This window comes from Macaca nemestrina, chromosome X (assembly GCF_043159975.1).
Source record: "Macaca nemestrina isolate mMacNem1 chromosome X, mMacNem.hap1, whole genome shotgun sequence".
Taxonomy (NCBI): Eukaryota; Metazoa; Chordata; class Mammalia; order Primates; family Cercopithecidae; genus Macaca; species Macaca nemestrina.
Window position 1 is genome coordinate 89,599,783 of NC_092145.1, and position 24,621 is coordinate 89,624,403.

The 24,621-nt window shown below is 38.9% G+C and overlaps 1 protein-coding gene across 18 annotated transcripts in view; it reads right to left on the bottom strand.

The window, feature by feature from the left end:
- The window catches only part of LOC105476707 (zinc finger CCCH-type containing 12B), a 433,900-nt gene that overhangs the window by 14,464 nt on the left and 394,815 nt on the right, over nucleotides 1-24,621 (bottom strand). For 17 of the 18 annotated variants that reach the window (XM_071088672.1, XM_071088669.1, XM_011732879.3 and 14 more), the window contains one exon: nucleotides 4,040-4,803. In XM_071088672.1, the coding sequence (XP_070944773.1) occupies nucleotides 4,040-4,647 (608 nt within the window). In that variant the 5' untranslated portion in view covers nucleotides 4,648-4,803. Of the gene's footprint in view, nucleotides 1-4,039; nucleotides 4,804-14,612; nucleotides 14,752-24,621 lie in introns of those variants that run through there. The other variant, XM_071088673.1, reaches the window with a different exon arrangement.

Below are 24,621 nucleotides of genomic sequence, written 5' to 3' on the forward strand. Positions count from 1 at the left end.
TTTGTTTTTTTTTTTTTTTTTTTTTTTAGACGGAGTCTCACTCTGTTGCCCAGGCTGGAGTGTAGTGGCACAATCTCAGCTCACTGCAACCTCTGCCTTCTGGGTTCAAGCGATTCTCCTGTACAGGCACACCACCATCACACTTGGCTAATTTTTTATTTTTAGTAGAGATGAGGTTTCGCCTTGTTGGCCAGGCTGGTCTCGAACTCCTGACCTCAAGTGATCCTGCTGCCTCAGCCTCCCAAAGTTCTGGGATTACAGGTGTGAGCCATCAGGCCTGGCCCATAATTTTATTTTATTTTTGGAGACAGTGTCTCGCTCTGTCACCCAGGGTGGAGTGCAGTGGTGTGATCATGGCTTACTGCAGCCTCAACCTCCCTGGGCTCAAGTGATTCTCCACTTCAGCCTCCCAAGCAGCTGGGACTACGGGCACGCACCCCCACGCCGGGTTATTTTTTGGTATTTGTAGTAGAGATGGGGTTTTGTCATGCTGCTCAGGCTGGTGTTAAACTCCTGGGCTCAAGCAGTCTGCCTGCCTTGGCCTCTCAAAGTGCTAGGATTACAAACGTGAGCCACTGTGCCTGGCTAGCATCATAATTTTAATGCAGGGTCATCCAACAGGCTGAGAAACAACAGACATTAACATGTAGTTTGTCTAAGAAATACCAATCTCACCATAAACTTACAGCTAACTAAGGAGGAAAACAAACCTAATTTAGATTAATAGTAATAACAAATCCATAAGTAGACTATAGCACTGAACTTTGAGCATGTGAAATGTGATTGCAGAATAAATGGGACTCATCAGTAATTTACTACTCAGACAAAAGAAAAAGATGCTAACAAGGACTCAACTGGCAATTTTAAAGAAATTACATGGTCTACTCTGCACTATTTTAATATGCTCCTAACAGTAAGGTTGCATGCTATTTTTTTTGGCTCTATTTAAATCATGCGAGATGCCTTTAATTTAGCAAAGTAACTCATACAGGAGATAAAAGTTCATTTTCCTGTCAGTATAATAGTTTGCTACTAACATAGACCAGATATGTTGAAACTAATTATCCAAGTAATTAATCTCTGCATTATTCCTTAAAAAGCGAAAGAACCAGAGTGTCCTTCGTGATCAGCAATCCTTGAATAGAAGTCTAGAGAAAAGGAAGATATTACATTACCATGAAGCCAAAGTCCCCACGAATGCCTTAGGTTCTTCTCATCCTCAACTCCGAAACACAAAACCAGACCAGACCAAAAACAAAACAAAACAAAACAAAAAAACGGGTAGGCCTTGGGAATCAGGTCCAGTCTAGGGTGTTCCAGGTGGTCTGGTTTGGTGACAGATTGAGTTGGGCACATCCCAAACTCCTTCCCCTCAAGAATCACCCTTTCTTATGCCTGATAGGAGGGGAGCAGAGACACCTTTGGCCTTTTGAATACAGACATTATCCTTTGCTTTTCACTGGCCCACTGCATCATTCTGATTGCTGTAGTATTGTGTGCAGGTCATTTAACTTTCTTGTTACCGTGCTTTTGGTTTCCCCTCATTAAAACAAAGGAGCTGTCTAGCCTGCTTTACATACCTTATAATGATGATGATGTCATTATTTTAAAAAATTGAAAAAGGAAATCTGTAAATGCATTCTCTGCTACTAGCAAATATGCCATATATATATATATATATATATATATACACACACACACACACACATATACACACACACACACACACACATACACACACACACACATACATACACACACTTTTTTTTTAATAGGGTCTCACTCTGTCACTCAGGCTGGAGTGCAGTGGTGAGATCACTGCTCACTGTAGCCTTGACTCCCAGGCTCAAGAGAACCTCCCACCCCAGCTTCTTGAGTAGCTGTGACTACAGGCATGTGCCACTATACCTGGATAATTTTTGTATTTTCAGTAGAGACAGGGTTTTGCCATATTGCCCAACCTGGTCTTGAACTCCTGGGCTCAAGCGATCCTCCCACCTTGGCTTCCCAATGTACTGGGATTATAGGTGTGAGTCACCATACCTGGCCCAAATATTCTTAATAACACTAATAGCCACATAATACTGTATGATATTGTGAAAAGAGAACTGGAGTCAGATTAGTGTTTTAATTTAAGCTTTGTAAGCTTGGGTAACCTTGGGTAGTTACTCAAACTCTCTGAACCTGAATCTCTTCACCTGCAAAGATGAACCAAATTAGTTTATTCTTATAGGCTCTCCAGTGGGGATTAATTCACATATGTAAAAAATCTGGCACAGAATCAGTATTCATAAATGTTTGTTTCATTGCATTCATTTGAAGTCAGAGGACTTAAGTTCGAGTTCTCACTTTAGTACTTACTAGCTATGTAAACTCAGGGAAGTCAATTACGTTTGCTGAGCCTTATTTTTTCATCTGTAAGATAAAGTTGCTGTGAGCATTAAACAGGACTATATACTAAAGTGCACTTTCAGATAGTCTGCTAAGCATTTCCTGTATACAGCAATGGTATCATTCATGACTTTCTCCCATCCCCACTCTCTCATGTCTCTGTGGGAGCACCCAATACTGTGGGAAAACAAGGCAAGATCCCTGCTTTCAAAGACAATGGGATAATCTAATGTAAAACTTGCTAGACTAAGGCTTTTTCACTTTGTTCTGATTGCCTACGGTCTAAGGATTCTAGTGAGTCCATCAAGCAATGAGAGACTCAGTAGGAAAAAGGCTCCTGATTACTGCGGTATTTTAAACCAAGACTGGATGACAATTCATTTGAGAAACAGAAGAAGGGATTCCTATGGCTTAAAAAAATGATATGAGAGAGTATGGAATAAATTATGAAGGCACTATAGGTACTGTTAGTCTCCCACTGCTGCTGTAACAAATTACCACACATTTAGTGACTGAAAATAGCACCAATTTATTCTCTTACAAGTTCAAGAGGTCAGAAATCTAAAATCAAGGTGTTGGCAAAGCTGTGTTCTTTCTGCAAGCCTAAAGAGAGAATCTGTTTCCTTGCCTTTTTCAGCTTTCTAGAGGCCACCCACATTCTTTTTTCTTTTTTTTTCTTCCTGAAACAGTCCAATGGGTCAAAAAGGTCACCCACATTCTTTGGCTTATAGTCCCTTTCTTATGTCACTCCAGCTTCTTGTTTCTGCCATTGCATCTCCTTCTACTCATTCTGATCTTGCTGCCTCCCTCTAATAAAGACACTTGTGATTACATTAGGCCCACTTTGATAAACCAGGGTAATCTCTCCCATCTCAAGAATGTTAATCACATTTGCAAAGTCCATTTTACCATATGAGATAATGTATTCAGAGATTCCAGGGATTAAAATGTGGACATCTCTAGGGGGGCTATCATTCAGCCTACCACAGATACTGTAGTTCAGAGATCATCATTGAAATCAGAAAAATTAGGAAGTTCTTTGTGGAGGTGGTGCATTTTGAAGGCTATGAAGATACAAAGGAGGCACTTCTAAGTTGGGAAAAGGCATGAACACAGGTGGTGGGGATAGAAATCAGCATAATTTTCATGGAGACCATTAAAAAGATAGATGTAAATGCAGTAAGCATGAGAGATACAATCAAATGGGAGGAGGGAAAGGCCAGATTACAAAGAGCCTTAAAGCCAGGAAAAAGGATCAAAATTTGGTATAATAACAGTTGAGAGTTACTGAAAGTTCCTAAGCAAACCGCAAAGTGACTTTATAAAAGCAGCATTTTCAGGATGATTAGTCTAGTAAAGTAGGGGTAGGACAGCAGACCACAAAAGGAACAAAGCTGAATGGCTATGTCTCCTCTGAAGCATCATCACTGATGTTGAAGCTGCCTTTAGAACACCTGGAAACAAATTGGCAGCAACTTCAGTGGAGGAAGAAAAGGCAAGAGCAGGATCATTTTAGTCTCTGGCCACCTTCAGAAACACACACCACAGTCAATAGCCATGTGCCTCTTATAATGATTTGCAAAGGAAGAAAATTTCTATGAGCTCAGGGCAGGTTTTTAAAATGAAAGAAAAAACATACCAGGCTTACCTCATTGCCACATTACTTCCATCAATGACAACTGGCCTCAAATTGTCACTGTTGTCTATTTCATCTTCAAGAGACAATTCAGGGCTTGCAATCTCTCTGGAGCTGGGCCCACGAGGCACTAACAGGCTCAAGTTGATCTGCCCTTCTGAATCACCTTTGTTCCCAAGTCTGACAAGCTCTGCCAATACATCATTAATAAGTGATTCTGGGCCCAGCTTGTTTAGCACTGATTGAATCTGTTCCTCTGCATAGCCCAGCTTTAGCGCAAACTCCATCTTAGCTTGGTATTCCTTCTCCAAGTCAAGTTTACCATCCTGTAAAATGCTGCTCTGGGAGAAACTTGGACGATCTAGGCAGGGAGATCGACAGAGCTGGCGGTGTGGCTTGGAGGGCATCTCCTTTTTCTTCAACTGACCATCCCTAGGTTGGCAGCTCTTGCTGTTGTCACTACTCTTAAGGCTTATCTGTTCAGGGTCACTCTCAGAGCTCATCCACTCTTCAGAATCAGCATTGCCCTGCTCTGTGCTGTCCTGCTTAGGCTGCTGCTTCTCTTCCTTGGAGGCACTCTTCTCCATTTTTGGTGTCTCTACCTCAGCTGTGGCCGTCATCCCGTTTAGTGGGTCGTCTGAGGTCTAATCAGTTCTTTTTCTTTTTAGCCTGCTTGGAATCCACATGCAGTGGCATTCTTTTGTGGTAAAATGTCGTGGTAGCGATGGTGCAAGAGTTTGCCTGTTTGGTTTGGTATGTTCAGATGTTACCACTCCCTACAAATAAACACACACACCACATCATATTTAGTAAACTTTAGGAAAAGCATTTTAGAATACAGAGGTTTCTTCTTAAGAAACTACAGGGTTTTTTTTTTTTTTTTGCATTTGATTTTTCTGCTTACAATGATTAGACTAAACTTAAAGAGTCCCTAATTCTATAATAATTCTAGACATAAATATTTCAGTGGTGGTAATAATGCTGTAATTCCTGCCCCCCCGTCCTGCCCCCCATGACATGCACACAAAATAACAGCTAAAGTTATTTGCTTACCACAACAATTTGGAGAAAGAGAAACATCACATTTCAACAAGGAGCAAGAATATATATATATTCTTGTGTGTGTATATATATATATATATATACACACACACACATACACACACACACACACACATACATATATTTCCATGGAAAGACTCTCCCTTTTTGCCAGGAAGTGTTTCCAGATCCCACACCATATCCTCGAGGAGGAATTTCCAGCAAGAAAAAAAGATCAAAGTCTTCTACTTTCTTCTCTCTCCCACTAATCTTTTTATTAGGAAATACAACTTATTCAGTTTGCATTTGCATAGAGAAATTTTCCAAGATTAGTCTTCAGGTTCTACTAGATCTTTTTTTCTCGAGGTCACTTTTAGCAGATTTTGCCTGCATATGTTTCTCTGCTTTTTTTAGATTCAGATGCAAGTTTGCAATCATTTGCTTAATCATATTCTTAAACAAGTTATAGGCAAGCTCTGTATCTTCAACACGTGACTATCTGGTGACGAAGCTCTTAGCTTCTTAAAACAAATTATATCCAGTTCTATAATTTCATCTGACTACCAACTCGACTTCATCTTTTCCAGAATCTGCCAAATGACATACTATACAGAGGTAGAAACATCTGGCCATTTCTAGTGAGCCAAAACCTTTGAAAATGTTCCAGAAAGCCCATTAACTACATAGAACAGAGTTACCCAGCAGTAATCAAGTCAAGAACAAAATAGTAAGTTCTCAATTATCTGCAGGTGACCAAGCCACTTGTTATTGTGTTTTGTGAATGCATGTTTTGATAGAGACTTAGGGATACCTACTTAGACAGCTGCCCTTCCTGCCACTTCTAGTAATTTTTTTTCATAAAAGGAATTCTCAAAGAAAATATACATATCAAAAATTATCTGCTGTGTGGGATTTCTGGTGGGGCCCAGATAATTGAGAAATGACTATAGTTCAATCATCATAAGAATACTAAGCTTTATTTTCTTGGTTTCTCCTCTGAAGTGGACCACTGTTTTCAGAATTACTTTTTTGTTAACTTTTATTTTAAGTTCAGTGGTACATATGCAGCTCTGTTACCTAGGTAAACTTGTGTCATGGGGATTTGTTTTACAGATTATTTCACCACCCAGGTATTAAGCCCAGTACCCATTAGTTATTTTTCCTGATCCTCTCCCTCCTCCCATCCTCCACACTCTGTTAGGCCCCAGAGTGTGTTGTTCCCCTCTATGTGTCCTCAAAGACCTAAAGACAGAAATACCATTTGACCCAGCAATCCCATTAGGTGTACATACCTAAAGGATATAGATCATTATATTATAAAGACACGTGCACGTGTATGTTCATTGCAGCACTATTCACAATAGTAAAGACATTCAACTTAAATGCCCAGCAGTGATAGACTGGATAAAGAAAATGTGGTACATATACACCATGGAATAGTACGTAGCCATAAAAAAGAATGAGATTATGTCTTTTGCAGGGATGTGAATGGAGCTGGAGGCCATTTTCCTTAGGAAACTAACATAGGAACAGAAAACCAAATACTGCATGTTCTCACTTATAAATGGGACCCAAAGGATGAGAACACATATAGTTAGCTTCTAAAAGAACAAATTCAAATCTGTATTGTATCAAATCATCGCATTTTACTTTAAAAATCACAAATAAGTTATAAAACTTCAATAACAGTAATAACATTTGAACAATCATTTACATTTGCATTACATCTTAGAGTCGCCTAAGTGCATTCACATATATGCTCTCAACAGAGCCACATAATTACCTACACAACCCAGTTTTGAGATGTTATGACTTATATAGCCCATCTCCAATCCCCTGTGTCAAGCACATCAGCTAAAGAAGTTACACAAGCCCCAGAAAGAGCTATAAAGTAAGGCTTTCTCAGATACTTTGGAGGCAAAAGAGTTTGAAAACTTTACTGATTCTCAAAATGAAAAGGTTCACATAGAGGCACTCTGAGAAAATCAAAAATTCAAATATTTCCATTTTTATTTATAATAAATCACATGCAGCAATTATATCGTAAAGGAGGTAAAGATTGTTTCTTAACCTCCAACTATACCCATCTGTTTGTGTGCTCTTGAATAGTTTATAGGTAGTAACACTTAGCAAAGAAACAAGTCTTAAGAAATAGCATATTTTCTGTGGTTTGTAAAAATGGGATTTCCCTTGAGCAATGAGAGCACTCTTGTCAGCCTATCTGGTTTTACATTACCCTCCAAACAAAATTTTTTTTTTTTATACTTTACCTTCAATACATTATCAAAATGATACATGTCACAGCAAAAACTGTCACAATCAGAGCTAACAACAACTGACCTTATTCAAAACTTAGGATTTCATTTCAAAGGAGACCCAAGAGCTTTGTATGATTAAACTACGTCAATTCTTGTCCTCTCACTCCCACACCAAATGTTGAAGCTTTAGACAAAATGTTTACAAAAAAGTAACAGTCTGTTGATTTTCATTACTCATTCATTTTTTTCAGGACTTCAAGCAAAGTAGACACACAATGATTTGATTTCAAGACCCATTATTCCTAAGTTTTGAACAGGGGCTCATTTTTCTGCTACCTTCCACTGCCACGTGTTCCATTAGAAAGGACGTACGTCTCCAGGATATTTAAAACATTTCATACTACACACACTCTGTTGTCCAAACTAATTAAAACCACATTGTTAAATGTAACCTCAATTTATACTTGATTCAATTTTCCCCACACAAAACCATTTCTAGTGCTTGACACTCCAGAAGGACAAGAAAACTGTAGGTTACATACTTACTATTTTCTTCTCTCTATATAAAGAAGGTCTAGGGAGATCATTTCAAATCATGCAGGGAAGCTGCATCATATGCTACAGGAGATGGTCTCTGTTAGAGTAAGGATTCAGTGAATGTGTGTTCTCTGGCCATTAGTGACAGCTGAGGAGCTGTTATGAAAGTGGCTTCTTCAGAAAACACGCCCACTTCTATGATTCATTGGTGAAGTTTATTTTTTTTTCTCTCTCTCCTCCTCTTCTCTCTTCTTTCTCTCCTCCCTCTCTTTTTCTTTTTGTGCCACCTATCCCCATCCCAAGACCCTTAGTCAAAAGCTATAGGGAAATATGGCTATGTAATTCTATAACTTATAGTAAATTGGAAAAAAAGAGTGCCTTTCTTATGACTTTAATAGTGATAAATATATCTTGAACATCTCATTCAGTTAACAACACTGGGCTTGATCTTTCTTGATTCTTTCCAATTTAACTGTTTTGTTAAATGTATGGAACAGAGTACACCCTATTTTCTCTCTTTATAATTAAATCGTTAGCAAGAATGAGAAAGGACATAAGGATCGGGGCAATTCTGAGGGGTAGCTGCAGTATTGCAGCCATGACATCATCAGCTGGTCTAGTTAGTTCCAAAAATCTCCCAGATGAAATTCAAGATATATTGGGTGGCAAATAGGAGTAGGAGGGAAAGAGGGAATAGAAGGTTACAAATTTTAATTGTTATTATTTCAACTAACATGTTGTTTGTTGTCACTTCCTTCCTCAAACAATTACATATTGCTTTTTTCAAGAATTGCTCTGTTTTATCTCAGCTGCAGGAGTACTTCTGTGGCCCGCGAAGTACATAAGAAACACCATTTTAAAAGTATTTCAGAGGCTTTCAGAACAAGGAATGCTTAATAATGCATTCTTGTTATATTAAATATGTCAACCATATAATGACATAGGTACGCTCTTGGCAGAAACCTTCTGCATTGGAGCTGGAGTCAGGGTATTTGGGTTCAAATATTCCCTCTACCACTAATTTTTAATTCCCATCCTGCATACTAGGTACTTAGCACTGCTCTAGGTGCCGGGGGTTCTAAAATAAATAAGATGCAGTCCCTGTGAGGTGCTCACATTCTGGTAGGTGAGATAAATATGCAAACAAATAATCACAGAACATAGAATATGTTTTCGTAAGGTTGTTTATAGATGCTAGGGTAATACCAAGGAGGGGTAAGGAGGTAAGTAATTCTGCTGTCTGAGGTAAGAGAGATGAAATTTGAGCTGGTTTTATCAGGAAAGGGGGAGAGAAATTGGGGAGGACATGCTAGGCAGATGGAATAGCATATGAAAGGGCATGGAGGTGTGAAAGACAATGGTGAGGTCAAGATTAGTGAGTAATGCTCTCCACACAGTGTTCTCTCCCCTGTAGTTCACCCACTTAACTCCTGCTAGTTGTAACAAGTTTGTTTCTCTCCCCAACTAGACTGTGAACTCTACTAAAAGAAAGAACTGTCCACATTCATGTTTGCATCTCTGCTTTCCCCAATCCCAACACTTAGCATACCTTTATGTATGTGATACGTTTTCAATGAATACTTTATTAAATATTTCATCCTTGTACTTTTTTTGGGGGGGGTGGGGGCAGAGTTTCGCTCTTGTCACTTAGGCTGGAGTGCAATGGCATGATCTCGGCTCACTGCAACCTCCACCTCCCGGGTTCAAGCGATTCTTCTGTCTCAGCCTCCCGAGTTGCTGGGATTACAGACATCCACCGCCATGCCCAGCTAATATTTTTATTTTTAGTAGAGATGCGTTTTCGCCATGTTCATCAGGCTGGTCTTGAACTCCTGACCTCAGGTGATCCGCACCCCCTCGGCCTCCCAAAGTGCTGGGATTACAGGCGTGAGCCACCGTGTCTGGCCCATCCTTGTACTCTTACAGCCTCTGGCATACTCATAGAAGCCTGAAGTGAAGTTCAGCTGATCAAAATTATAAAGACCATTTGACATTGGACTAGTTGTACATAGCCCTGGCTTTTACTCAAGTAGTGGTAAGTTGGGTTAAAATGATTTCTTGTGAGTCATTGATTATCCAGGAAAGACATCATTAAAAATCTATGAGTGACTTTGTATTTCAGTTGACATTAATATCAGCTTGTTTAGAAAGCACTTTTTTCCCACAGTAGAAATTAAAAATAGTGAAAACAATGTATAGTAACAAACCTCCAAATGTTTAAAAGTTCATGTAATTACATTTATGCCATGAAATCTTTTGATAGTTACATAAATTTAAATATATTAATGGATGATGTCAGTGGTAATGACAGTGAAAGGACCTTAAAAAATCTGCTTATCAATAAAAGCATTGACAACACTGGCAAATTGTTAAAATCAACTTTTCCAGAATTCTGTTAGGCAGGAAAATAGGGTCTGGAAATAGGGAACATAAGACCAATTCATACTTCAGCTATGGCAGGAAATATCATCTCCATAGGGCGTAGGCCAAGTAAATAACTTTGTAACTTTACTTCATCCTCTTCATTTACATATGGTATACCCCAAATAACCAATGGAATCCTCTAGAGGGTATTTAAACTCCCTAAAATTCTGTAACGGGGCCCTTGAGCCCCTATGCTCTGGCCCACTCCCACACTGTGGAGTGTACTTTAATTTTCAATAAATCTCTTCATTCCTTCCTTGCTTTGTTTGTGCATTTTTTTCAATTCTTTGTTCAAGACACCAAGAACCTGGACACCCTCCACTGGTGACATCTGGAACTTAATGAAAGGTTTTTAATAATCCAAATAGTGTTTATTTAGCCAGGTGCGGTGGATCTCACCTGTAACCCCAGCATATTGGGAGGCTGAGGCAGGCAGATCACCTGAGGTCAGGAGTTCGAGACCAGCCTGGCCAATGTGGCGAAATCTCTTCTCTACTAAAAATACAAAAATTATCCAGGTGTGGTGGCAGGAACCTGTAATCCCAGCTACTTGGGAGGCTGAGGCAGGAGAATTGCTTGAACCTGGGAGGTGGAGGTTACAGTGAGCTGAGACTGCGCCATTGCACTCCAGTCTGGGCAACAAGGGTGAAACTCCATCTCAAAAAATAAATAAATAAATAAATAAATAAATAAATAAATAAATACAAATAGTGTTTATTTAAACAACAAGAAAAGAAAAATTCAAAAGCCTGGCTGAACCTTGGTAAGAACAGAAAATTTGTGGCATTTAAATGTGCTCTATTCACATCTCCTCTTCCCAGAAACATGGTGGCCTTGAAAGCCAACAGCCTCACAATCACAGTAGCCATGAGAATTAGCAGCCTAGAAGTCAACAGAGGAAATTGAACAAATTTAGAACTTCTCCAAACTTCCATCTCCATAGAATTATTATTATCTGACCTATCTGAAAGTTCCTTGGAAAACCTGGCATTTTCAAGGGCTTGTGTTTATTTGATATGACTTAGAGCTCACTAACAACGAACAGCTTTTTCCTCCGGGATGTTTGTTGAAAACAATTAGAGACACTTTAAAAAAATATCACAGCTGCCCGAGGGGGTAACAACAGCTAGAGCAAACAAGAAGTTGACAAAAAACCTTTCAAGGAAAAGCTGGGAATTAGATGTCCATAAGGGGCTTTGAAAAGCTTCCACATATTCCTAGGGATCTAGAAGGACACATGCTTGTGTAAGGTTGTGCATGTGTTCATGGAAGACCTGAAAAGTCCCTTATCCCTCATCTTTGGTTGACCTTAAGGGTTTATGTAATCAGGAGGTAAAGGCTAAAGCAAAGTTGTCAAATGCTCTCTAGGTGTTGAGAGTGTGCCCCAATATGCATTCAAAGCTTCTTGGCAAAGGGAGGAAAACTTACTAGTTGAAAGCATTTAAGAAAAAGTTTTTTGAACCAATAGCTGACAAATAAGCTATTCCAAGAAGAGATGGCAGTGGCCACACACAACAAATAATACAGACTTTAAAGAATTACTTCATAGGTCACTAAACAACAATTACAAAAACAAACCTCAGGAAGAAGAGGGAATCTGATTTCCAAGGTTGTCAATTATATTATTTAAAATGTTCAGTCTTCAACAAAAAAATTATGAGACATGCAAAGAAAAAAAAAGTATGGCCTATATACAGGGAAAGGAAAAGTCAATAGAAACTATCCCTCCTGAGCTGGGCATAGTGGCATGAGCCCATAGTCCCAGCTACTCGAGAGGCTGAGGTAGAAGTAATGTTTGAGCCAAGGAACTCAAATCTAGCCTGGGAAATAAAGTGAGACCCCATTTCTTTAAAAAATATTTTAAAAATACTGTCCCTGTGCAAACCCAGATGTCAGGCTTACTTGACAAAGATTTTAAATCAGCTATTTAAAATATGCTTAAAGATTACAAGAAAGTATGTCAAAGAACAAAAGGAATGTAAGATGTCTTATCACATAGAGAATATTAATGGAAATTCTGAAGTTGAATAGGACAATAATTGAAGTTAAAAATCCACTGGAGAGATCAACAGCAGATTTCAGCTGGCTATAGAAAGTATCATCAAACTTTATGTTGATAGGTTAACTGAGATTACCTAGTCTGAAGGGCAGAAAGAGAAAATAAAGAAAAATGATCAGAGCCTAAGAGACTTGTGATATATCAAGTGTACACACACACACACACACACACACACACACACACACCCCGGAATGTTTTTGAGTTTTTCCAACTTTGAGTTTATTGATTTTTTTTTTCTTTTTGAGAGAGAGTCTTGCTCTGTCACCCAGGCTGGAGTGCAATGGCATGATCTTGGCAGCTTACTGCAACCTCCACCTCCCGTGTTCAAGTGATTCTCCTGCCTCAGCCTCCTGAGCAGCTGGGATTACAGGCACCTGCCACCACGCCCGGCTAATTTTTGTATTTTTAGTAGAGACCTGACCTCAGGTGATTCACCCACCACAGCCTCCCAAAGTGCTGGGATTATAGGCATGAGCCACCGTGCCCGGCCTATTGATCTTCTTGAATGTGTGGATTAAAGTTTTCCATCAAATTTTGGAATTTTCAGTCATTAGACATCAAATATTTTTTCTGTTTTTTATTTTTCCTCTTCTTCACACAACTCTTGTTGTGTGTGTGTGCATGTGTGTGTGTGTATAATGCTTGTTTAACCTCCTTGTAAAGTTTGTGTCTTCTAGGTTGCAACATTCCACATCAAATGATGGTTATGCAAGGATTCCAATCAATCCCTGCCTCAGATTTAGACTCTCTTGATGACCTTAACTTGGATCCCCTAGACCAGTCAGCCAGAGATTTCCATGCCCTTGCTAGGCAGTGCCATTACCCCTAATCATCAGGAAGGAGGATGAACAAAGAATTCCAGGCAGGTGGTTCACAGTGGCTCACGTCTGTAATCCCAGCACTTTGGGAGAGTGAAGCAGGCAGGTCATTTGAGGTCTGGAGGTCAAAACCAGCCTGACCAACATGGTGAAACTGCGTTTCTACTAAAAATACAAAATATATATATATATATTCAGGAGTGATGGTGCATGCCTGTAGTCCTAGTTACAGGGGAGGCTTAGGCAGGAGAATTGCTTGAATCTGGGAGGCAGAGGTTTCAGTGAGCTGAGATCGTACCACTGAACTCCAGCCCGTGTGACAGAGTGAGACTCTGTCTCAAAAAAAAAAAAAAAAAAAAAAAAAAAAAAAAAAAAAAAAAAAAAAAAAATTCCAGGCAGCAGTTTCACATGACTAGAGGCTATGGACTGATAAAACCATGAAAAACGGGGTGTGGAACAAGTTGGCTAAGACTGACTGAATCCAATATGGTCCTGAATTTGACCTAGGTTTCACCTAGGACCTCATTATATACTCATTAACATAGTAAATCACACACCCACCAGCACCATGACAGTTCTGAGATTACCTATTAGTGGTGTAAAAATGAGTGGCACCACAGTTCTGAGAAATCTTCACCTTTTTCCAGGAATCTTCATAAATATTCTACTTCTTGGTTAAATAAACCCATAAAAGTAGAAGCTGAAAACTCTATTGTGTGACTGACTCTTGAATATGCCTGCACTCCTCTTTCTTGAGTGTGTACTTTTCACTTTGCAATAAATCTCTGTACTTTCAAAAAAAGAAAGAAAGAAATTAAAACCTAATACAGAACTTCAAAAACAGAATTGATCAAGTAGAAGAATCTGTGAACTTGAAAATAATTGAAACTATCCAGTTAGAAAGACAAAAAGTAAAAAGAATGAAAAAGACTGAAGAAAGTCTGTGTGACTTACAAGATAGTATAAAACTACAATGCATACATTATGGAATTTGGAAGGGGCAGAGAAAAAAAGGAGCATAAATCTTATTTAAAGAAATAAATGAAAGAAGACTTTCCAAATCTAGGGAGGAAAATGAACATCTAGACCCATGATGTGAAAAGAATCCCAAATAGATCTTCACTGAGACCCATTATAATCAAATTGTCTAAAGTCAAGGATGAAGAAATCATTTTGAAAGCAGCAAGAGAAAAGTAAAATCTTGACATGTAGGGGATTCCTGTAAGACTGTCAGTGGATTTCTCAACAGAAACCTTGCAATCCAGGAGATTTGGTTTGGCTCTATGGCCCCACCCAAATCTCACCTGGAACTGTAATAATCCCCACATGTCATGGGAGGGATCCTGTGAGAGGTAATTCAATCACAGGGGTGGGTGTTTCATATGCTGTTCTTGTGATAGTGAATAAGTCTCTGATGGTTTTATAAAGGGGAGTTCCCCTGCACATACCCTCTTGCCTGCCACCATGTAAGACATGACTTTGCTCCTCCTTTGCCTTCCACCATGATTGTGAGGCTCCCCAGCCACGTGGAATTGTATGTCAATTAATCCTCTTTATAAATTACCCAGTCATGGGTACATCTTTATTAACAGCCTGAGAACAGACTAAAACAAACAAGGATGAAGAAATAATTTTGAAAGCAACAAGAAAAAAGCGAAGCTTCACATGTAAGGGATCCTGGTAAGACTATCAGTGGATTTCTCAACAGAAACCTCGCAATCCAGTAAAGAGTAGGAACACATATTCAAAGTCCTGAAAGAAAAAAAAAAATACCTGCCATCAAAGAATACTATATCCTGCAAAATTATCCTTTAAAAATAAAGAAGGGAAACCTTTTCCCAGACAAACAAAAACTGAGGGAGTTCATTGCCACTAGATCTGCCTTACAAAGAAATATTTATGGGAACTCTTCAAACTGAAAGAAACACATGTTAAATAGTGATGTGAAAGCATAAAATAGAGATATACAGATTAATGTAACAATGTAATGGTGGTGCATAATTTACTTTTAGCTCATATATAAAACTTAAAAGATAAAAATTTTTAGTGGATACAAAATATAAAAGCAGATTCTGAGTACAAGAGCACAAAGTGTGTGTGTGTGGAGGGATGTAAAAGTATAGTATTTTTGTATGATATTTAAGCTACATTGTTATCGACTGAAAATTAAAGGATAAAACTAGAATATATTTTATACAATCCTCAAGATGACAGCCAGAAAACCTTTAATAGATACACAAAAGATAAAGAGAAAGCATCAAAGCAAATCACTACCAAAATAACTCATCAAATAACGAAGGAAGAGGCGGGGTGTGGTGGTTCATGCCTGTAATCCCAGAATTTTGGGATGCCATGGCAGGTGGATCACCTGAGGTCAGAAGTTTGAGACCAGACTGGTCAACGTAGTGAAACCCCGTCTCTACTAATACAAAATTAGCTGGGCATGGTGGCATGAGTCTATAATCCCAGCTACTTGGAAGGCTGAGGCATGAGAATCACTTAAGCCTAGGAGGCAGTGGCTGCAGTGAGCCGAGATCATGCCACTGCACTCCAGCCTGAGCAACAGAGTGAGACTCTGTCTCAAAAAAAAAAAAAATATGGAAGAGAGCAAGATAGGAAAAGAGAAACAAAAAATCTGCAACATAGACAGAAAATAATTTAAAAATAGCAATAGTAAGTACTCACCTATCAGTAATTACCTTAAATGTAAATGGATTAAACTCACCAATCAAAGGCAGAGAGTGGCTGAATAGATTTTTTTCTTTATTATAGAAATCCATTGCTTGCTAATGAATAGATTTTAAAAAACAGGATCTAGTAATATGCTGTCAACAAGAGAGTCACTTTAGATTTAAGGGCACACATAAGCTGAGAAGTGAAGGGGTGGAACAAATATTTCATGCAAATGGTCACCAAAAGAAAGCAGGAGTGGCCATACTTATATCAGACAAAATCCATTTTATGTTTAAAACTCTAGAGACAAAGAAGGTCAACTATGTAATGCCAAAAGGGTCAATTCGGCAGGAAGATAAAACAAGTATAAATATATACACACCCAACATCTGAGAACCTAAATATATAAAGCAAATATCAACAGATCTGAAGACAGACATTGACAATACAACAATAGTAGAGGACTTCAATACCCCATTCACAATATCAGATACAGCATCCAGACAGAAAATAAATGAGGAAACATCTGGCTTGAAGAACATTACAAAACAAATGAAACTAATAGACCTATATGGAACTTTCTACCCAACAGCAGAAGCATACAAATTTTTCTCAAGTATGCAGGGAACATTCTCCAAATAGATCACATGTTAGGTCACAAAACAAGCCTTAACAAATTTAATAGGATCAATGTCATTCCAGGTGCATTTTCTGACCATAATGAAAAAAACTAGAAAGCAATAACAGCAATATATATGCTATGGGAAACAAGTAAAGGATGACAAGGAAAGGATGACAATTCTCATCACTTCTACTCAACATGGTACTGGAAGTCTTAGCCAGAATAATTAGGCAACAGAAAGAAATAAGAGGCATCCCAATCAGAAAGGAAGAAGTTAAATAATCTCTGTAGGCGAAAGACTTATACACTGTAAATTATAAAGCATTGATGAAGGAAATTAAGACACAGATAAGTGAAAAGACATCCCATATTTTTGGATTGAAAGAATTAATATTGTTAAATGTTAAAATGTCCATACTACCCAAAGTGAACTATAGAGTAAATGTAATCTCTATCAAAATCCACTGACATTCTTTACAGAAATGGAAAACACTCTATAATTCATATGGAACCATAAAAGACCCTGAATAGCCAAAGACATTTTGGGCAAGAGGAACAATGATGGAGGTATCACACATCTTGATTTAAAAATATATCACATGGTGGGTGTGGTGGCTCATGCCTGTAATTCCAGCACTTTGGAAGGCTAAGGTGGGTGGATCACCTGAGGTCAGGAGTTCAAGACCAGCCTGGCCAACAAGGTGAAACCCTGTCTCTACTAAAAATACAAAAAAATTAGCTGAGTGTGGTGGCATGTACCTGTAATCCCAGCTACCTGGGAGGCTGAGGCAGGAGAATCACTTGAACCCGGAAGGCAGAGGTTGTAGTGAGCCGAGATATATATATATATCAAAGGTAATCAAAAGAGTATGGTACAAGCATAAAAACAAACATAGACCAAAATAACAGAATTCAAAACAGAGAAATAAATCCACACCATTACAGTCAATTGATTTTCTACAAAAATGCCAAGAATGCACAATGGGGAAACACAGCCTCTTCAATAAACAGTGATGGGAAAACTGAATAAAAAGCAGAAACTTTTTAGCTTGATGTAATCTCATTTGTCTATTTTTGCTTTGGTTGCCTGTGCTTAAGGGATATTGCTCAAAAAATTCTTGTCTTCTCAGGACATTGAGACATTGGAGAATTTCCCCAATGTTTTCTTGTAGTAGTTTCATAGTTTGAGGTCTTATATTTAAGTCTTTAATCAATGTGGATTTGATTTTTGTACATGGTGAGATGCAGGGGTGTAGTTTCATCTTTCTGCACATGGATATCTAGTTTTTCCAGAACCATTTATTAAAGAGACTGTCTTTTCCCCAAAGTATGTTAGCGCCTGTGTTGAAAATGAGTTCACTTTAAGTGTGTGAATTTGTTTCTGGGTTCTCTATTCTGTTCCATTGGGTTTGTTTGTTTGTTTTTTTTTTTTTTTTTTTCTGTTTTAATACCAGTACCATGCTGATTTGATTACTATAGCTCTGTAATATAATTTGAATTTGGATGTGATTTCTCCAAGTTTGCTCTTATTGCATAGGATATCTTTGGCTATTCTGGGTCTTATGTATGCCTATAAAAATTTTAGCATTTTTTTCTATTTTGGTGAAGAATGTTGTTGGCATTTTGATAGGGATTACATTGAATCTGTAGATTGCTTTGTGTAGTGTGAACATTTTACCAATATTGCGTCTTCTAATCCATGAACTTGGAATGTCTTTCAATTTTTTGGTGTCCTCTTCAATTTCTTTCATCAGTGTTTTATAATTTTTATTTGAGAAATCTTTTGCTTCTTTGATTAAATTAATTCCTAGGTATTGAATTCTATTTGTGGCTATTGTAAATGGGATTACTTTTTAAATTTCTTTTTAGGATTGCTCACTGTTGGGATGTAGAAATGCTATTGATTTTTTTTTTTTTGTATGTTAGTTTTGTAACCTCCCACTTTACTGAATTTGTTTATCGGTTCTAATAGTTTTTCTTTTTGTGCCTGTGGAATCTTTAAGTTTTTCCAAATATAAGATCACATCACCTGCAAACAAAAATAATACTACTTCTTTCATTCCAAGTTGGTTGCCATTTATATCTTTTTCTTGTTTGATTGCTTTAGCTAGGACTTCCGCTACTACGTTGAATAACAGCGGTGAAAGTAGGCATTCTAGTAATGTTCCAGATCTTAGACGAAAGGCTTTCAGGTTTTCCCCATTCAGTATGATACTTGCTGTGGACCTGTCATATATGGCTTTTATTATGTTGAGGTATGTTCTTTCTATCCCCTGTTTTATGAGTCTTTTGTTTTTATCATGAAGGGATGTTGAATTTTATCAAAAGCTTTTTGGCATCAATTGAAATAATCATATGGTTTTTATCCTTTATTCTGTTGCTATGATGAATCGCATTGATTGATTTGCATATATTGGACCATCCTTGCATCCCAGGGATGAATCCCAGTTGGTCATGATAATTTTTTTTTTTTTAATGTAACAGTGAATTCGGTTTTGCTAGTATTTTGTTGAGGATTTTTGCATCAATATTCATCAGAGATACTGGATTGTAGTTTTCTTTTTTTGATGTGTCTTTGTCTGGTTTTGGTTTCAGGGTGATGCTGACCTCATATAATGAATTTAGAAGTATTTCCTGCTCTTCTATTTTTTGCAATAGTTTTAGTAGGATGGGTACCAGTTCTTCTTTAAATGTTTGTGGAAACCAGCAGTGAAGCCACTGGGTCCCCAGCTTTTCTTTACTGAGAGAGTTCTTAATATGGCTTTGATCTTATTACTTGTTATTGGTCTGTTAAGGTTTTGGATTTCTTTCTGGTTCAATCTTGATTGGTTGCATGTATCTAGAAATTTGTCCATTTCTTCTACATTTTCCGACTTATTGGCATGTAGTTGCTCATCATAGCCATGAATGATCTTTGAATTTCTGCAGTATCAGTAGTAATGTCTCCTTTTTCATTTCTAATGCTTTTATTTGAATCTTCTCTCCTTTTATTAGTAAGTTTGGCTAAAGTTTTGTCAATTTTGTTTTACTTTTCAAAAAACCAACTTTTTGTTTCATTGATCCTTTGTATTGTTTTCCCTCATTTTAAATTCATTTCTGTTTTAATCTTTATTATTATTATTATTATTAATATTATTTTGAGATGGAGTCTCCTTCTGTCACCCAGGCAGGAGTGCAGTGCTGCTATCTTGGCTCACTGCAGCCTCTGTCTCCTGGGTTTGAGTGATTCTCTTGCCTCAGCCTGCAGAGTAGCTGGGATTACAGGTGCCTGCCACCACGTCTGGCTAATTTTTGTATTGTTAGTAGAGACAGGGTTTCACCACATTGGCCAGGCTGGTCTCAAACTCCTGACCTGAATTGATCTGCCTGCTTCGGCCTCCCAAAGTGCTGAGATTACAGGCGTGAGACACCACACCCAGCCTATTAGTTCTTTTATTATTTTTATTTTTTATTATACTTTAAGTTCTAGGGTACATGTGCACAACATGCAGGTTTGTTACATATGTATACCTGTGCCATGTTGGTGTGCTGCACCCATCAACTCATCAGCACCCATCAACTCATCACTTACATCAGGTATAACTCCCAATGCCATCCCTCCCCCTTCCCCCCTCCCCATAATAGGCCCCGGTGTGTGATGTTCCCCTTCCAGAGTCCGAGTGATCTCATTGTTCAATTCCCACCTATGAGTGAGAACATGCAGTGTTTGGTTTTCTGTTCTTGCAATAGTTTGCTGAGAATGATGGTTTCCAGCTGCATCCATGTCCCTACAAAGGACACGAACTCATCCTTTTTTATGGCTGCATAGTATTCCATGGTGTATATGTGCCACATTTTCTTAATCCAGTCTGTCACTGATGGACATTTGGGTTGATTCCAAGTCTTTGCTATTGTGAATAGTGCCACAATAAACATACGTGTGCATGTGTCTTTATAGCAGCGTGATTTATAATCCTTTGAGTATATCACCAGTAATGGGATGGCTGGGTCATATGATATTTCTAGTTCTAGATCCTTAAAGAATCGCCATACTGTTTTCCACAATGGTTGAACCAGTTTACAATCCCACCAACAGTGTAGAAGTGTTCCTATTTCTCCACATCCTCTCCAGCACCTTTTCTCCTACTAATTTTAGGTTTGGTTTGCTTTTAGCTTTCTATTTCTTTAAGATGTATCATCAGACTGTTTATTTGAAGTTATTCCTCTTTTTGATGTACGGACTTATAGCTATAAACTTCCTTCTTAGTACTGCTTTTGTTGTATCATATAGAGTTTGGTATGTTGTATTTCCATTGTCTTTTGTTTTAAGAAGTTTACAAAAATTGTTTCATTGACCCACTTGTTATTCAGGAGCATACTGTTTAACGTCCATGTGTTTGTATAGTTTCTCAAATTTATCTTATCATTAATTTCCAATTTTATTTTATTGTAGTCAGAGAAGATGCTTGATATTATCTCAATTTTGTTGAATGTTTTCAGACATTTTTGACCTATTATATGGTCTATTTTAAAGAATAATCCATGTGCTGAAGAAAAGAATGTGTATTCTGCCACCATCGGATAAAATGTTGTGTTAATACCTATTAGATTCATTCGGTCTGGGGGGCGGAGCAAGATGGCCGAATAGGAACAGCTCCAGTCTCCAACTCCCAGCGCGAGCGACACAGAAGACTGGTGATTTCTGCATTTTCAACTGAGGTACTGGGTTCATCTCACTGGGGAGTGCCGGACGATCGGTGCTGGTCAGCTGCTGCAGCCCGACCAGCGAGAGCTGAAGCAGGGCGAGGCATTGCCTAACCTGGGAAGCGCAAGGGGGAAGGGAATCCCTTTTCCTAGCCAGGGGAACTGAGACACACAACACCTGGAAAATCGGGTAACTCCCACCCAAATACTGCGCTTTAAGCAAACAGGCACACCAGGAGATCATATCCCACACCTGGCCGGGAGGGTCCCACACCCATGGAGCCTCCCTCATTGCTAGCACAGCAGTCTGTGATCTACCGGCAAGGCAGCAGCGAGGCTGGGGAAGGGGCGCCCGCCATTGCTGAGGCTTAAGTAGGTAAACAAAGCTGCTGGGAAGCTCGAACTGGGTGGAGCTCACAGCAGCTCAAGGAAACCTGCCTGTCTCTGTAGACTCCACCTCTGGGGACAGGGCACAGTAAACAATAACAAACGCAGTCGAAACCTCTGCAGATGCAAACGACTCTGTCTGACAGCTTTGAAGAGAGCAGTGGATCTCCCAACACGGAGGTTGAGATCTGAGAAGGGACAGACTCCCTGCTCAAGTGGGTCCCTGACCTCTGAGTAGCCTAACTGGGAGACATCCCCCACTAGGGGCAGTCTGACACCCCACACCTCACAGGGTGGAGTACACCCCTGAGAGGAAGCTTCCAAAGCAAGAATCAGACAGGTGCACTCGCTGTTCAGAAATATTCTATCTTCTACAGCCTCTGCTGCTGATACCCAGGCAAACAGGGTCTGGAGTGGACCTCAAGCAATCTCCAACAGACCTACAGCTGAGGGTCCTGACTGTTAGAAGGAAAACTATCAAACAGGAAGGACACCTACACCAAAACCCCATCAGTACATCACCATCATCAAAGACCAGAGGCAGATAAAACCACAAAGATGGGGAAAAAGAAGGGCAGAAAAGCTGGAAATTCAAAAAATAAGAGCGCATCTCCCCTGGCAAAGGAGCGCAGCTCATCGCCAGCAATGGATCAAAGCTGGACGGAGAATGACTTTGACGAGATGAGAGAAGAAGGCTTCAGTCCATCAAATTTCTCAGAGCTAAAGGAGGAATTACCCACCCAGCGCAAAGAAACTAAAAATCTTGAAAAAAAAGTGGAAGAATTGATGGCTAGAGTAATTAATGCAGAGAAGGTCACAAACGAAATGAAAGAGATGAAAACCATGACACGAGAAATACGTGACAAATGCACAAGCTTCAGTAACCGACTCGATCAACTGGAAGAAAGAGTATCAGCGATTGAGGATCAAATGAATGAAATGAAGCGAGAAGAGAAACCAAAAGAAAAAAGAAGAAAAAGAAATGAACAAAGCCTGCAAGAAGTATGGGATTATGTAAAAAGACCAAATCTACGTCTGATTGGGGTGCCTGAAAGTGAGGGGGAAAATGGCACCAAGTTGGAAAACACTCTTCAGGATATCATCCAGGAGAACTTCCCCAACCTAGTAGGGCAGGCCAACATTCAAATCCAGGAAATACAGAGAACGCCACAAAGATACTCCTCCATAAGAGCAACTCCAAGACACATAATTGCCAGATTCACCAAAGTAGAAATGAAGGAAAAAATCTTAAGGGCAGCCAGAAAGGTCACGTTACCCACAAAGGGAAGCCCATCAGACTAACAGCAGATCTCTCGGCAGAAACTCTCCAAGCCAGAAGAGAGTGGGGGCCAATATTCAACATTCTTCAAGAAAAGAATTTTCAACCCAGAATTTCATATCCAGCCAAACTAAGTTTGGAGCAGAACTGAAGGAGATAGAGACACAAAAAACCCTCCAAAACATCAATGAATCCAGGAGTTGGTTTTTTGAAAAGATCAACAAAATTGATAGACTGCTAGCAAGACTAATAAGGAAGAAAAGAGAGAAGAATCAAATAGACACAATAAAAAATGATAAAGGGGATATCACCACCGACCCCACAGAAATACAAACTACCATCAGAGAATACTATAAACACCTCTACGCAAATAAACTGGAAAATCTAGAAGAAATGGATAATTTCCTGGACACTTACACTCTTCCAAGACTAAACCAGGAAGAAGTTGAATCCCTGAATAGACCAATAAGAGGCTCTGAAATTGAGGCAATAATTAATAGCCTACCAACCAAAAAAAGTCCAGGACCAGATGGATTCACAGCTGAATTCTACCAGAGGTACAAGGAGGAGTTGGTACCATTCCTTCTGAAACCATTCCAATCAATAGAAAAAGAGGGAATCCTCCCTAACTCATTTTATGAGGCCAACATCATCCTGATACTAAAACCTGGCAGAGACACAACAAAAAAAGAGAATTTTAGACCAATATCCCTGAGGAACATCGATGCAAAAATCCTCAATAAAATACTGGCAAACCGGATTCAGCAACACATCAAAAAGCTTATCCACCATGATCAAGTGGGCTTCATCCCTGGGATGCAAGGCTGGTTCAACATTCGCAAATCAATAAACATAATCCAGCATATAAACAGAACCAAAGACAAGAACCACATGATTATCTCAATAGATGCAGAAAAGGCTTTTGACAAAATTCAACAGCCCTTCATGCTAAAAACACTCAATAAATTCGGTATTGATGGAACGTACCTCAAAATAATAAGAGCTATTTATGACAAACCCACAGCCAATATCATACTGAATGGGCAAAAACTGGAAGCATTCCCTTTGAAAACTGGCACAAGACAGAGATGCCCTCTCTCACCACTCCTATTCAACATAGTGTTGGTAGTTCTGGCTAGGGCAATTAGGCAAGAGAAAGAAATCAAGGGTATTCAGTTAGGAAAAGAAGAAGTCAAATTGTCCCTGTTTGCAGATGACATGATTGTATATTTAGAAAACCCCATTGTCTCAGCCCAAAATCTCCTTAAGCTGATAAGCAACTTCAGCAAAGTCTCAGGATACAAAATTAATGTGCAAAAATCACAAGCATTCTTATACACCAGTAACAGACAAACAGAGAGCCAAATCAGGAATGAACTTCCATTCACAATTGCTTCAACGAGAATCAAATACCTAGGAATCCAACTTACAAGGGATGTAAAGGACCTCTTCAAGGAGAACTACAAACCACTGCTCAGTGAAATAAAAGAGGAAACAAACAAATGGAAGAACATACCATGCTCATGGATAGGAAGAATCAATATCGTGAAAATGGCCATACTGCCCAAGGTTATTTATAGATTCAATGCCATCCCTATCAAGCTACCAATGAGTTTCTTCACAGAATTGGAAAAAACTGCTTTAAAGTTCATATGGAACCAAAAAAGAGCCCGCATCTCCAAGACAATCCTAAGTCAAAAGAACAAAGCTGGAGGCATCACGCTACCTGACTTCAAACTATACTACAAGGCTACAGTAACCAAAACAGCATGGTACTGTTACCAAAACAGAGATATAGACCAATGGAACAGAA